At 36.1% G+C, this 16357-nt stretch overlaps 1 protein-coding gene across 2 annotated transcripts; it reads right to left on the reverse strand.

The window, feature by feature from the left end:
• Window positions 1-15970, reverse strand: LOC121427201 (phospholipid scramblase 1-like). 2 transcript variants are annotated; one of them, XM_041623475.1, is made up of 9 exons: window positions 15866-15970; window positions 14259-14418; window positions 13404-13481; window positions 11948-12024; window positions 10359-10489; window positions 8542-8653; window positions 7085-7187; window positions 3637-3695; window positions 1-2357 (listed from the first exon to the last, which is right to left on the reverse strand). In XM_041623475.1, exons 1-9 carry the CDS (start codon window positions 15872-15874, stop codon window positions 2316-2318), a joined length of 771 nt encoding a protein of 256 aa, XP_041479409.1. In that variant the 5' UTR covers window positions 15875-15970; the 3' UTR covers window positions 1-2315. The 2 variants fall into 2 exon arrangements, with proteins under 2 accessions (XP_041479409.1, XP_041479410.1); XM_041623476.1 differs by lacking the exon at window positions 15866-15970 and adding an exon at window positions 15690-15709.
• Between the last annotated feature and the right edge of the window lie 387 nt (window positions 15971-16357).

A 16357-nucleotide genomic window follows, 5' to 3' on the forward strand; every position in this document is an offset into this window, starting at 1 on the left:
TTTGGTATCAATATACTATGTATAATTTATTAAAACTCTATGTTCACAGCCTCAAAATTACACAGCCAAGTGATAAACAACTTTACTTTATAGGCATTAAAAACATTTGCTTTGCAAATAACACAAAATCGTGGAACATAGCAAAATGTCTAACAACTGATCACGGACATAATACTTTGATGAGGAATTGTGATGACAAAAAAATAATCTGGCACCAGCTTTTCAGAGACACAAGGGCATAAGTTCATATTATCATCCGATGACTTGTTACCTTCTGACTCTGATTTTTCTTGGATTACTTGAATCTTCATATCAAGTGCTAGTTGCATAAAACCTGCGTCAATCAGAAGTTCCTCATAACCAACTCTGATTGGCTGAAAGACAAGTTGGGTTTAAATTCCCAAAAGTTGCCTTCAAATTGTTTTGTGTAACCGGCCTTTGATCACATGAAGTGTAGCATTGTATAACATACACAATTCAGTTTGCTACTGAAGAAAAAACATAACTTGGTAAAACACAATATATATTTTTTTAATTTGAATTGAATTAAACAAGTAGAACATGAAAAAATGCTATTATATCACATAAGCTTACGTCTATTGTTTCGTCTTAAAAACCTGTAAAACTTGAAAATAGTAATACTGTCAACAATGAAAACAAATTAACAAACAATGAAGCAATTTTGAATGCGATGGCTTCAATAAAATATGCATTTAGGGTATAAGTATATACAGTATATCATTAACAAAATAAAAATCTAGATATATATTTTTTTTGTAAAGACATTTTTTGTGAATAAATACAACATACGGTATGTAAAAACTAGACTGTGTGGCAGTGTTACCGTGGTAAGTATCATTGAAAGCTGAGTTCAAGCTCCCCTTTTACCATTGTGAATGGGTTACCATGGTTATGGTTTTGAAACGTTTGAGGCAGCTCAAGCTCTGAGGGTTGAGATTGTCTACAAACATTTGGCATTTTTTACTGCACTGCATAGTACTCTATGTAGTAAAAACAATGAGGTATAACATTATTATTAAAAAGAGTACATTATATAGACCAAAAGGTGTTTGAAAGCAGAATTATAGCCTCTCATGAAAATAGGAAAAGACTCCTGAATAACAAGTGGTAAGGCACAACGTCCCAATAGCATTGACTTTTGAAGTAGTCATATATAATGGTATAGATATATCCATAGATATATTGCCATATCTTTTTCAGTACATATCCATGTAATTTAATATGTGGTTTGTCAATATCTTCTCAATTATTCACTTCTATAGGATTGATGAACAAATAACCTGGTTCCAAACTTAAGGCATTATGATGAATATTGATCTCTTCACATATAGGTAGAATGAATCATGAGAATTCAAACAACTTGAACTCACATGATAATAAAAAAAACAGCCTCTGTAAAATCAGCAATAACTATTATGAAAACCGCACTATTTAAAACAACACATTATATCATTGCACAGAATATATCATACTGCAGGAGAATTAAATGTTCAGATTTTACATAAGAAACAATAATAGGCTGTTACTTTAATTCTTTCAATTAAATCTGGTAATTTGAAACAATTTGAAAGTGTAGTAAGCAATATACTAATAAAATAATATATACATAGGTCAGTTATATTAGCATTTTCATACAGATGTCCATAAAAATCATGTAATCTCAATAGAGGGGGAGGGGTATTTGAGATGAAAGCAAAGGGTTTCTTTTTCATTTTAACTGAAAAGACTCAAAAGACTCTAATGACAGACTTCCCTGACACAATAATTGAATGGCAAACAATATTTGCATAATTGCAAAACAGTGAAAATGGTGAATATCACTACATGGTAGTACTGTGCTTTGGGAATAGGAATGTCTAATTGAATAAGTTCATTACCAAGATATTTGAGACTACTATGGCAGAGGTTTGCTAGAATTGTTTACAAACACAAAATAATCAGCTATACATGTATAGGGATAAACCGCTTGTAATAGAAACATCTATGGATAGAAGATACATGAACATTCACCCAATATCACTGTATGAATTAAAATATATATTTATATCATTGGTACTGCTCTAATTGCAACAACCATTGTCAGTTTCATGTTAACTAGTGACCTCATAAATAAAAAAACATTGAATCATGCTTAACTACAAAATTTGCCAACGAAATTGCAACAAACTGTGAAAGATAATGCATCATGTTGAGGCAGTTTTGTGAAAGTTTTTGTGGTGAAATCTATTCCTATGCATGATAACCGACCACCTCCTAACCACTGCTCCTGCAGACCTCACATACAGCGAGACATCTTAGTTATTATTGTTCTTCTGCTGCTCGTATATCATGAATTCCTTTATTGGAGTAAAATGATATAAAACAAATACAAAGATCCATTTTATTTTCAGAGTAGTGAATAATGGGGCAAATCTGGGAGAAAAAATAGGAAATTCAGAGGGAAAAAATGCGAAGAAATTATAGGCCCTTTTAATTTCTACTATTTTCAATATTATTGCTATTTTCTATGTAGGGGTTCTTGAAATGGAAAGCCAACAAACGTCAAAATTAATTTTCATTATATATGATGCATTAACCCTAATAAGATAAATCCGCCGCACAAAATTTCTGTACAAATCTAATGCAAACAGTGTTTTAGCCAAAATTCATAAATGTATCACTATTTTTCCTTTACTAATTAAAACAAATTAATTCATCTTGTTTATGGTCAAAATAAAGTCCCCCATAAAGTAAAAAAAACAAGAAAATACATAACTTTAGAAAACAATTCAATACATAAGAAAATAATGAAATGTTGACATTTTTCACAGTCACTTTGATCTGATTCCTATGAGTGTGAACCTAAAAGTATTTAGTTAAATTTTACGCATAAAGTAGCATAATTAATTAGCAATGAGATTTTTATAGTGCTGCAGATTGCCATGGGTAACGCACATGCCAATTTTCGTCGCAATTGCGTGATCACAAGGGGGGGGGGCTGATTCAGCCCCCATGTCTTCTTTTGCATTGAAATAGCCCAATCAATTTTGGGTTAATCAAAGGAATGAATGCATGAATCCTATCAATAAATTGCTATTTCTAAAGTTCTTTGTATGCAATGAAATGTTTGCAAGATTTTTGAACAAGATACTAAAACTACAAGTTATCTATCTACTCTATCCTTGAGCTAACTATCCTTCAAGCCTAACCGCTCACGATGGCGGTCTCCTGCGTTTATTATATTATATATATATGTTTACATTTACAAAAGATTAATTTATACTCACATCCTTATTTGTATTTATTATGTAATATGACCACATTGTTTATATTGTGAATTATTTTGTATATTGTAATCATAAATAATTTTGAATTGTGTTTTTTGAACGCAGAAATAAATGCAAACAAACAACAAACAAACTGCCCCCCCAAAAAAAAAAACACTACCACAGGAAGCAGGTAGGAACTTAATTAAAAGTAACTAAACGAGAGAATCATTACAAACTTTAGAGGTGATGAAAAAAAAAAGAGGAAAGAAAATGTAAGAGCAAGGATTGAGAAGAGCGAAAAAAGAGCAATAGACAAAAAATAATGGAGGGATGGGGGGTGGGAGGAAATGAGGTTTCTTTTACTCACAATAAGAATATTTGTTGCCATCAAAGTTGCTTTGGCTTTCACATCTAGATCCTGAGGAACTGTAAAGAGAAAGGGGAATAAAGAGAGAAATAAATAGTCTAGGTTTTTTCCACTCATTTATTCAGTGTCACAGTTAAGGATTTTAGTGTGATGCTGCCCTCTCTTGGGCAATGTTTTACAACCAATTCATTCTGAAGTAATTATACTAGGTTGCATTTCCTATCTGTTTATCACACTGATCTCTCCCCTACCTGGATGGGAACAATAACGCTGATTGGCCTATTCCGTGTTGAAGCACCGGAAGTTGGTACCTCCGCACGCCGAGTTCCCCCAAAAAAGTCAAAATCGGAGTAAAGTCTGGTACACGGCAATAGTGTCAATTCTTAATTATACTTACCAAATCAACTCTTATAACAGCACTTTTCAATGTGAATTTATACCTGATACAAAGTTTAAGATGTCGTCCTGTGCCACGTATAATTGCACTTATTGTGACGACCGTGGAAACAGAGAAAATGGGATTACTTTTCACAGATAAGACAAGCTGGTGAACTGCATAGTTGTAGACTTTATGTAGTCCCATGTGCTCAAATACATGTGTGGTAATTCTAAATTACCAGAGCACGTTTCCAAAACTTTTAAACTCCGGGGGAGGGGGGGGGGTTATCGATTGTTGTGATTTCTCTGGAAGCGTGATGAACCATGATTCAAATGAATATTCAGTTTATTAATATTCACAAATGTCACCAAGTTTTATGAGTTTATCAATCATGTTTGGACAGAAGAATATCACGACTGAGACACGAAAATACTGACCGTGTATAGCATGTATTGTGAAACTTAAGTTAAGACTGAAAATCTGCCGTTTCGGAGGAGTTAAAAAAAAATTTGCAAGCATAGATCCTGACCGAAATAGACTGATTTTTGGGACAAGGACTGGATCTACAAGGTATTCTGAAAATTATTTATCTTTTATTTGTGAAACTATAGGTACATGTACGGTATAGGGCTTTAGGGGGCTTATGTAACTTGTGGCATGTGAATTTGTGATATTTCTCTGTCAACAATAGATCGAATTATTTTTTCCAAGAACTCTTTTTTTTTAAGTACGTAAAAAAGACATTAAGCTACAGAGACGGATTTACAGACTTCAGAAATTTCACAGAACTTATTTTGAGATGCCGAATGTCTTCAAAGAAAAAATGTCTCGGTGGAGCAAAAAAAAGGGGGGGGGGTTATCAACCAGAAATTTAGGGGGTGACGCAATAAAAATAATCTGACAAGCAAAAAAGGTTATAAACCCAAAATTTAGGAAGGGATGCAAAACAAAAGAAATAATCTGACAAGCATCAAAAATGGGTTAATTTCAGGGCGGACCGCAACGATTTTAGGGGGATCCACCTGAATTTAGGGGGGATGCAGGAAAAAAATTGACAAGCAAAAAGAACCAAAAAAAAGTTGTCAACATAAATTTTGGGGGGTCTGTCCCCCACCTAAAATTTAGGGGTACAGGACCCCCCCCCCCCCCCCGCTTCCGCTGCCTACAGTGTATATGAACAAACTGGGTAGAGGATAATTGAAGAGGGTCGATCGATGTGACAGAAGGAAAGAGAGAGAGAGAAGGTCAAGTCCACCTCAGAAAAATGTTGATTTGAATCAATAGAGAAAAATCAGACAAGCACAATGCTGAAAATTTCATTAAAATCGGATGTAAAATAAAAAGTTATGACATTTCAAAGTTTCGCTTATTAAAAAAAAATAGTGATATGAACGAGCCAGTTACATCCAAATGAGAGAGTCAATGATTTTACTCACTATTGCTTTTGTGTTTTATAGTATGAATTATACAATATTTCAATTTTTACGAATTTGACGTTTAGGACCTCCTTGCCGGAAGCACAAAATGTTAAAATAATTGAATACCAACCGAGATGTGCATATAACTGTTTTGTGAAATGAAGCGAAACTTTAAACTGCCATAACTTTCATATTACATCCGATTTTGATGAAATTTTCAGGGTTATGCTTGTTGATTTTTTTTCTTTTTATTCAAATCAAGTTTTTGTTGGGTGGACTTGTTCTTTAAAGGGCGAGTCCACCTCATGAAAATGATTATTTGAATAGAGAGAAAAACACACAATAATGCTCAAAATTTAATCAAAATCAGAAATAAAATATGAAAGTTATATTTTCAACGTTTGAAAACGATGAATTTGTCGGTGTTATACACTTGTTTGATTTTTTTTGGGGGGGTGGGGTAGACTTAAAGGGGGGGGGGTTCAAGCCCAGTGTTATAAGCCTTTATAACCTAGAAAGTCCTCGCCATATCGATCCTAAGATGGTTATTTGGAAAACCTCCAAAATACCCCTATAGACAAGTCAAGGATTTCATCCATTCTTCCGTAGGTGAGAAAAACACCAACCCCTTCAAAATTATGTTTCCGAATTGTATACTGGGAAAGTACCATGGTTTCAAGAAAATTGCGAATTCTGGCACCTTAAATATATGAAGTTTTGTATAAAAAGCAATGAGTGCTTCAGTGTGCAGACAGCTAGCGTATCGCTCACAATGCACATGCTAATGGAGCGATCGCGTTCCTTTTGGGGGAACTGGTATGGCGGACAATAGAACTCGCGGGCTTCAAACAAAGGACCCTCCCCGCATATCCAGTTAGGGGAGAGATCAGTGGTTTATCATTGGTATGAACATGGACCTATTAGAGATGAACACTCATCGAATACTTAATGAATTCACTGCAATGTGACTGTCATTGTGCTCTGAATAACATTCTCTTCATATTTTTATACTTTCATCATACCGCGTTCCCCGTAAAGAAGGCCACGAGTTGAAAGAAGCAGTTCGTGATCAGACATTAATATTGCACACAACCTTCATGCAAAGAAGTTGGTATATCACTTAAACCCTCAAAAGTCAATGTACTGCTCTAGTTTACCTTGGGAATCTTAGCTCCACGTGTTTCATTAGGGAAAGTGTTAAGAAAAGATGAATTCATCAAGCAATATCCCTGCAAGTTACAAACAAATTCATACTTGAAAGTTGAGAAAAGAGCAAGAAAAAATAAATAAAAAAAGATCAAGCATCATGAAAAAGTTGTTATTGAATTTATCAGACTTTTTTTAATTGTGAAGTCAGGTAATCCAATATTACATTCAATAAAGTTTTTTTGTCTGGGTTTGCCAAGCACTGTAGTGTTGTCTACATTCAACACTAAGCATGAAGGAGTGCATACTACTTTATGCTTTGGCTGTGGATTTCTTAAGAGTAGCCATTAACACCTGGGTGGAGAGTGGCAAAGTGTGAACTGAAGCGATGCCACCAAATGACACTAGGCTTCAACGGGATTTGAACACACAACCCTCTGATTACAAGGCAAGAGTCAGAACCACTACACCGCGACACTTCAACAGAATGATTATGAATACCTACATGTGATAGAGAAGTTGTCAGCCTTTGTAATACATTCTCTGAAGCATCCTCCCCACTGCTTGGTGATCTTCCCGACCTCACTCTTCAGGTCAGGGGTCATGACCTATGTCAAGAATAGAAAATGAAAGAACATCAACTCCAAAATCGGAAATTAAGTTAGGGACCAAATCAATTCAGGCAAGGAAATTGAGAAATTTTGCTCAGGAATCTCACCCCATAGTCCCACTTGGTTGATACATCATATCAAATTTTTAATTTAGTTCTTAAACTGGTTAAATGCAAATGTCTCATACTCTGTGAATTTTGTTATTCAATTGGTCCGCTGGTCTGGAGGAAACTGCACTGGTCACCTTCAAGATCGGTCAAGTGCTGGTGGACCGGACGGTTTGACTCGAACCTATTCCCATCCCACTTCCTCTACAAACCATTTGGTATAATTGCCTCAAAGCCCATTTACCATTCCGTCCAATTTCTAATTGTCTATACCCATTTCCTCTATATTACAACATGTATCCTCTTGGTCCCACAACACTTAGTCAACATGATTGATGAACTGTTATAAACCAACTTGTTTTCTGACAAACTGCAAAAAAGTGCGTAGACAAAGTGGAAATTAGACCATCTGGCTATTAGAGGAAATGACAGATCTATAGCCCTAATGATTATCAGACCATGTCATGATTTTTGATTGATCTAAGGCCATGGACGCTCATCTATTTGGACTTCGAAATATGTTGTGCCCCCTTTTTAATGGTTTCTATTTGTGCTGTATTACAGAAATGTGCCTTATCAAAAAGTGGCCTTGCCCTTAACCCCCCCCCCCCCCGGAAATTTAAAGGCCAGCCAAGTGATGGTTGGACTAAATGACAGGTGGCCCAAAGTGGTAATAGACCAAGCAGCTTTAGCCATGATAGTGTTAGTCCAGATTGGACTTTGGTGTTTGGAACTTCCCTTTGCCAAAGCTAACATAGAGGGCACATGTCTCCCAATCTCTAATCAGCGCTAATCCACTCATAAGATGAGTGGAATGGCACTTTGGGAAAGGGAACTTCCGAACACTAAGGTCCAATCTGGACTATGATAGTGTCTGCCCCTTAATAATAACAATAATCCGCTTTTATATAGTGCTTAATACATCGGAACGACGTGTCTAAACGCTGTGCAGATATATTATTACCCCGGTCATCGGATTCAATCAGTCATTCCCGCACACAATGTGTGCACATCCTCCACTCCCTGGGGAGTATTCCAGTCAGTCGCCTGTGAGTACACACAGTACTGGACAAGCTACAATGACTTTCACATCCTACCGAGTACCCATTTAGCACCTGGGTCGAGAGTGGCAAAGTGTGGATTAACGCCTTGCCAAAGGACGCCAGACCGCGGTGGGATTCGGACACACGACCCTCTGTTTACAAGGCAAGAGTCAGAACCACTACACCACGGCTCCTCCTTACCTTATAGTCGATGTCTTCCATGGTGCAGAAGAGACAGCATGGACCACGAATCTTCAGAATGGTTTCCTTCTCAGCATTCTGCACATCAAGTTCAGGCATCCAGAAATATTGTCTGAATGAAATCATTATGATGGGGTGTCATTTATCAATCTGTCAGTGATTTTCACACACAAATCTGCTCTCAACTAATCAGATGTGAGGATTTCAGCAGCTTATAACAGTCCTAAGTAATAATCGCTAATTATTCATTTCATGAAATGCTCTCAATGACATTCGTAATAATGGATTCTATTTGCTTTTCTTTTTGTTTAAATACTAATCTCTGTAATCATTGGTTGACAGAATATCTAATACCAAGCATGAACAGGAAGAGATATTGTCTTCTTTAAAACAAGAATGACTATGAGATCTTTTGTTAATAATAATAATATATAGCATTTAAGAGACACCAATTTATCTAGTTGCCTATTCAAAGGCGTGCTATATATTTGAGATCTGTTGTTATATTTAATGCACCGTTTTCTGTGTGCTTCTAGGGTGGAATCAGCCCCACACCACCCCCTTCCTTCCCCTCCTAAATGCAATTCAGGGAGGGGGAGAGACGAGGGCAAAAGTGTGTAGTTGTATAAATTCAAGTCACTACTAAAGTAATATTGATATATAAGGTGTCCCAGAAAAACATAATATTGAATTCATGTTTAAATCTAGTCTTCATTGTTGGTCTAAGCAACTCCGAATGAAAATGATATTAAGATCATTGAATTTGGTGGAGTAATAAAACAACAAACAATAATTTAGGACTTATCTGGAACAACTAGCAAGTAGTGTGCCACTAAAGGGGCTTTCACAATTGCTTGTGAGATTGTTTGCAATCATTTGGTCACAATATATATGTTCCACAGGATCGCAATGGTTGTAAGCAGTTGAATCACCAATTGTGAAAGGGGCTTAATTAATTAAAGGTCAAGTCCATCTAGCAAAACACTACAAATTTAATCAAAATCGAATGTATTAGACATTCTAAAGTTTTGCTTATTTTTCACAAAACAGTTATATGCACATCTACGTGACATGCAAATGAGACAGTCGATGATGTCCATAACTCACCATTTCTTATGTTTTTTATTGTTTGAATTATACAATATTTCATTTTTTACTCACATTAATGATCAACTTGACTGAACCATATAGTAATAAAACAATGCTAATTCCTTATATTCTGGGAGGAATTAAGCTTTGTTTCACTTGAAAATGAGGAGAAAATTAGAATATTTCATATTTCATGTAATGAAATACAAAAGAAATAGTGAGTGGATGATGTCATCAGTCTCCTCATTTGCATACCAACCAGGATGTGCATATAACTGTTTAGTGAAATTAAGCAAAATATTAAAATGTCATTACTTTCTTATTTTAAATCTGATTTTGATGAAATTTTCAGTGTTATGCTTGTTGGATTTTTCTCTTTTCATTCAAATCAACTAATGGTTGGGGTGGACTTGTCCCTTAAGCAACAGTACTAGTATCATTATGTGCTCTATGTACTAAGTACCAGCAGACATTGCTCCTAAAAGTCATTACTAAAAGACTTCAACAGCGTATTCCTTCCTGCTGCTGCTTCTTCTTCTTCTGTTGCTGCTGCTACTACTCACTACTATTACTACTACTACTACTTCTCACCAGTCCGGCTTCTCCTACTCCCACAACCACCATCACCACCGCCACTACTACTACTTACAGGGTTACAGCACCACAACTTCTATACAATTAAACCTTGTCATGAAATTATATGAATTCAATCAATCAGTGCATAGTACCTTTGCTTGGCATATCCTACAATGTTGCCCGGTGGTGCTTCGACCTGGATCTCAAAACCACAGTCGGCACAATCAGCACACCAGCAGCAACCTGCGCAACACTTGAAATGACGCACAATCCTCATTACCTCCTGGCATCAGCAAATTGGCAACATGTAAAAAAGAAACAAAATTGTGATGGATCACATCAACAGATTCTTTCTTTTTTTCGTTATTGCAAGAGGAATCATTTCCTTGTTAGCCCCACAAATCTCATTAGTATTGTTGCCAAAATATTATTTGCAATGAAGTTTAGAGATCCACAAGTATGCAAATTTGGAATTGATTAATTTTCGAATGTTCTAACTTTTAAATGCTCTAAGAAAACCATTTATCAAATAAATTCACAATTAAGTGCAAGATATCTATATAGGCTTAGCTGATTTTCAGGTTAAGTGTGGTTTTGTTTCTCAGCAAATCAAAACAAATTAAAAAGCAACGAAAGAACTGTGTACAATAAGTGGAGCACCTCTGCCAGTCCAGCCTGCATTATGTGATTAAATATAGCAGCAGTGCTGACTTTGGAAACATCAAATAATCATCCCATTTCATGCAAAGCTCTGTTCATTGACTCTACAGGACATTTGACCTTCATAATGTGACCAAAGACTTATGCAAGATGATCAGTGATACTTGATTACAATTATGTCCACATTTCATGAACTATATCCATAAACTTTCAAAGTTATGATGGCATCTAAATGATTTCCCCCTTTGACCTTAAATGACCTGACCTTGGTCATGTGCACGGAATGTTCAGTGTCATTTGATTACTCAGATGACTAAGTTAAAAGTTTTATGAACTAGCTCCATAAACTTTCAAAGTTACAATGGTAATTCGACAAATACCCCAAACAAGACTAAAGTTCATTGACCCTAAACTTTGACCTTGGTCATGTGACCTGAAACTCAGACAGGATGTTGAGTAATACTTCATTACCTACCCTTATGTCCAAGTTTCATGAACTAGGTCCCTATACTTTGTAAGTTACGATTACGTTTCAAAAACTTGAACCTTTTTTTAAGATTTTGATGTTGATTCCCCAACATGGTCTAAGTTCATTGACCCTAAATAGTAATAATAATAATAATAGGCATTTATATAGCGCCATCTATCTAGAAATATTCTATTCCGAGGCGCGTTGTTATTATTATAAATGACCTTTGACCTTGGTCATGTGACCTTAAATTCACACAGGATATTCAGTACTACTTGATAACCCTTATGTTCAAGTTTCATGAACTAGATACACGTACTTTCTAAGTTACTATGATTTTGACGCTGCTGCAGTTTGAAAAGCGGCGCCTAATAGTCTCGCTCTGCTATACAGGCAAGACAATAAACTGAAATAATTTTTTGTATATAGTCATATTTTTTAGTATGCAAAAATATTGAACAAGATTTACATAAACATGATAAATGGGAAACCAAAGAAGCCATTTTTATGACACAAAAGATTAAAGAATGTATCTTAAAACGATTATATATTTCCATGATGAGAAAGGAAATGGAAATGATAAAGGGATTTTTTTCAACCACTGATCCTAACCTGTTGAGCATTGTCGACTATATGTAGGACAAATCCACGATGCGGACCACAGCATATACGGTGCATACAATCAGACTCTAAATAGGGAAGGGAAAAAAAAATCCATAAAAACAAACGAGGTTAATAAAGGAAAAGAAAGGAAAGATTTAAAAATAATTTATGAATCATTGTGGCCTAGGTTACTAGACTAATTAAAATCAAGCATATGCACTATTGATTTAAATCAAACTTCAATTGTTATTCTGCGGTATTCGAAAGTCCATTTTGACTTAATTAAGCCATTGTCTTTGTTTTAAAATTATAGGAAGCCAAAATATCAAAATTTTGTTAACAATGTAAGTTTCTTATGCTTTTTGTGCTTTTTCCTAACTCTTCAAATGGTGAAGAAAACAATCTTATTTATCCTTCCAAGACATTTGGGGATGATTTGAGTGTCAATGAGCTAATATATGTAATCTCTACTCTTAGATATTTATGTAACAATTGGCTAACCATACTCAAACCACAAACCAGAGTTTATATTAAACCCGACTTCAGAATATGTGTCATTGACTTTACTTTAGGACTTTGAGTATGATCTAAATCAGAGCAAATGGAAGACTGCAGCTTGCTCTTTCTCTATCCCTATTTAATTCTAAAAAATGTAACACCCCCCCCCCCCCTCCAAGATAGGTAATCCAATGTCCCTAATTCTCAATTTTGTCACAGATAACTTTTCATATCTATACTCTCATAGAAAACCAAAAATTACCATGTGCACATGTTAATGTAACTGGTTCATCTGGGATACGTACAATAAATTTCACTTAGGTTCATTTTATGACCACTGTCAATACCAGAATCATTTTATGATTGAGATAATTAGGTACGTCACCATAATGATGGCACTTTGCCCTTGGGACACTCATTATTTCAAAGAGTGAGTCCATAATTATGTTATTAAATGCAAACCAATATTTGTGTCTTAAAGAGTATTTCAGCCATTATTTAATGGCCCAGTATGAAGCTTGAACCCCCCAGGTTTTTATATCTAGAATAAGTTTCAGTTTCTATTTAAGAGTTTTATTACTTTGTTCAAACAGTTGGAGAATAAAGATGCATTTTGTAACAGAATTTTACAGAATACATACAGCTGACAAAGATCAACAAAATTAACATCCTCCTGAAGATGACAAGAATAAACATTTGTTAAAACGTCAGTTTGGGTGGTCCTTATCCGGAACTAAAAACTCCACTAAAATCACGTAGATAACGTATTATTCAAATTTACCTTTTTTTTTGTAAAGTTACTTATGATGCGCTGATTTCATTTGATTGGCATTATATTCACATGTTTATAGTTCATGTTTACAAAAACGGGAGTGAAAAATAAACCCACCTCAATCTTCACAACCAATTTGATTGTGAACCACCCCAACCTCCCCCCCCCTTCACACTTTTTGTGAATATATATTACCTTCATAAGCAAAGTAGATCTGTTGTCCAAGGGAATTTTTGATCTGGTATTTATTGCACATTTCAATGCCAGTGAGTACTGAGTGAGAGAAACAGAAAAATAAAATATAGTTCAATTAGAGAAAATACGACAAGCTTTGATACAATATAGCAACCCCTAGGAGGAAAGAAAACCTTTAAAATGAAAATATGCATGAAAGCCATTTATATCCGTATTTTAGGGGTATTGTTAGGGCAGCAAGGCAAGGAAGGCTCAACCAAGGTAATTGCCTTCAATACCTTGGATAAATGCCAGCCCTGTATCCCTAATCAATGTTGTTTATTCTGGTGCAGAGTCGGGCACTTTTAAGTCTAAGCCATGTCTTTTACATTTTAATACTACATGTAGGACTCTTGCCTTAAAATATTCTTGAATGCATGAGCGCTGAAAGGCAGCTCGAGCTAAAGCCGGGGTAATAATAATGACAATGCACCTCAGAATAGAATATTTCTAGATAGATGGCGCTATATAAATGCCTATTATTAAAGTATAGGCATCTACAGGGATCATGCACTTGCCAGAAAGTTATTTGTGATAGATTGTAAATATTACTTGCAAATTTTGAATTGACAGATCAAATATAACTACAGTACAGGAAATTTTTCCTTTAATCTCGGAGCAAACCAGCATTCTATAGTAATTTTGCAATTAATTTCGAGACTTACGAATACGATTGATGGATACCTCAGCTTTTGCTTATCATTCACTGTAAGTTTATTACAACTCTGCCTACATGTATGACCAGTGGCTTTCTCACATTTTCCATTTTTATGTGAATCCTAACTTAAAATTCCATAAGCACCCCCTTTTGTTTACCTTCGAAAACCTCTATCTGCTGGTGGATGAGGACCTGGTCTATCTGGGTCAAGTATTCCAGTCCAGGAGGGCAGTTTGGCGAGTACTGGACGTTATTGGGCATTGCCATCCACTCACCAGGCATTCCAGGCTGGCTGCTAACTGGCTTCCCAGAATAGTTCTGTTGAATCAAAAGGATTATGAGAAAATCAAGTGCACAATTAATCGATATGTCCAAGGGCATCGGTGCATGATCGATCGTACCCTTTGAACTTTATTGAAAGTAATGTACATCATAATGTTCGACCAAAAGCTTCAGTCTCTGTATTTTGGTTGTTCCGCTCAACTGCATTAGCTCCACTCACCCATACATAGATAAGCTATTTTATTCATGAGTCCACTGTTTGAAGAGTGGACTAATGAATAAAATAGCGTGAATAACCATGGTAACAGGCATCAATTTGGAGCACTGTCACAAAGGCGAGCATCAGCATTGGACATGTTTTATACACACGCCCGATACGCGCTAAATTAAGCATAATTTATACAAGAAATCTGCATAAACCATGAACTCAACTGTGGGATTTCAAAACCACCTTTGTGAATTTGGGCCTACAATGTAAGACTCTACTTTACACAGATTGCGATTGGCCAAAACACATCACATGACATCTTACTTTTTTGGTGCACTGCACGGCAGTTCAAAGGTGTGCAACGAAAATTGATATTGCACGCTCAAGCAAACCAGTGCTGTAGAAGTCCAACAAAACTGTACTGTAACTTTTTTAGAATTTGTTTCTGTGTTGCTATTTCATAAAACAAATAATGCACTTGCTCTGTCGTGCGTAAAAGTAAATGCATGCAGAGAAAGCTCGGTTTCTTCAGATGGTGCACGCTGTGCACTCGCCGCCAACCGCTTGTGCACAGTGCAGCACCCATCTAAAGAAACCTCCCGTGCTCTGCATTTCCACTAACACACTCGGCTGCATGCATTATTTGTAATTGTATAGGCCTTGGCCTACCCAGTGTGTCCGGACAGGTTGTGTGTACAGACGATCAGTTTTAGAAAGTCATTTGCCTTTGGAAAAATTTACAAGTGAAGTTTCATCAATTTTTAGTACAAAATGTTAGGAAATATTGTAGAGAACAAACTAGAAGATGATTACAGCTATTGAATTCATATTTTTAGTGTAATCCAAAGACAAAAAGTTAAAGAAGGCTTCAAAATTATAAAGTGTCCGGACACCCGAGTCCCGACCCCCATCCTAAAAATGTTTCACTGTTACTCACTTACTGTCCTATAATACATGTAGTCTAAACCAGGTCTAATTATGGCATTATTTCTTGCCCGGATTTCTTTGCATGATTAAAAAATATTTTTCGAGAATTAAATTTTTTTTGAAGCTCAGTGACAGTGGAACAAAGTTCCACGACCAGCAACCCTCATCCTACCTGGCCTCACGCTTCCTGGGACGTGAGCTGAGGTGGTTGCATAATAATATTAATAGATGGAGCAAGTATCCTACCGCCTACGGTACCGTACGGTACGGAGCGCAACAGCTAACCGGTCTCGAACCCAAACGAAAATATAAAGCATCAGCTTCACTCCATTAGCAGTTTCTACTAACCTCGGCCATTTCTGCTTCTAATCTGGATACTTCAAGAATGTAATACAGTAAAACCTGAGTTAGGTAGATCTCCTTTAATTGCTTCCGACGCCCCTCAAAACCACTGAAAAACAAACAAACATACCGGTAATTAGAAATTATCCCGGCGGCCGGCCGGTCAGATCGATCGATCCGGCCGCGCCGCGCGATCGATGCGCATGCGCGTTGTGCTCGTCGCATGCGTACGTACTCGCACAAATTATTTTGCAATCAATCGATAATCCAAGAAAAATAAAATGGGTGGTTATTCATTGAATATTGATTTATTTTGTCCACTTCATCGGCCCCAAAATGACTAACAATGGAGATATAATGGGTCAATATCCGGGGGAGGGGGTCAACATTACTACCCTCTTCGAGAATTTGTGAAGCAAATCAACTAAAAGGTATTATGCTCTCCTTTTCACCCTTCCATATTTTTTACCCAAGCTCTATAGGTAAGCCGCTGGACTA

The sequence above is a fragment of the Lytechinus variegatus genome, chromosome 14 (assembly GCF_018143015.1).
Source record: "Lytechinus variegatus isolate NC3 chromosome 14, Lvar_3.0, whole genome shotgun sequence".
NCBI classification, from domain to species: Eukaryota; Metazoa; Echinodermata; class Echinoidea; order Temnopleuroida; family Toxopneustidae; genus Lytechinus; species Lytechinus variegatus.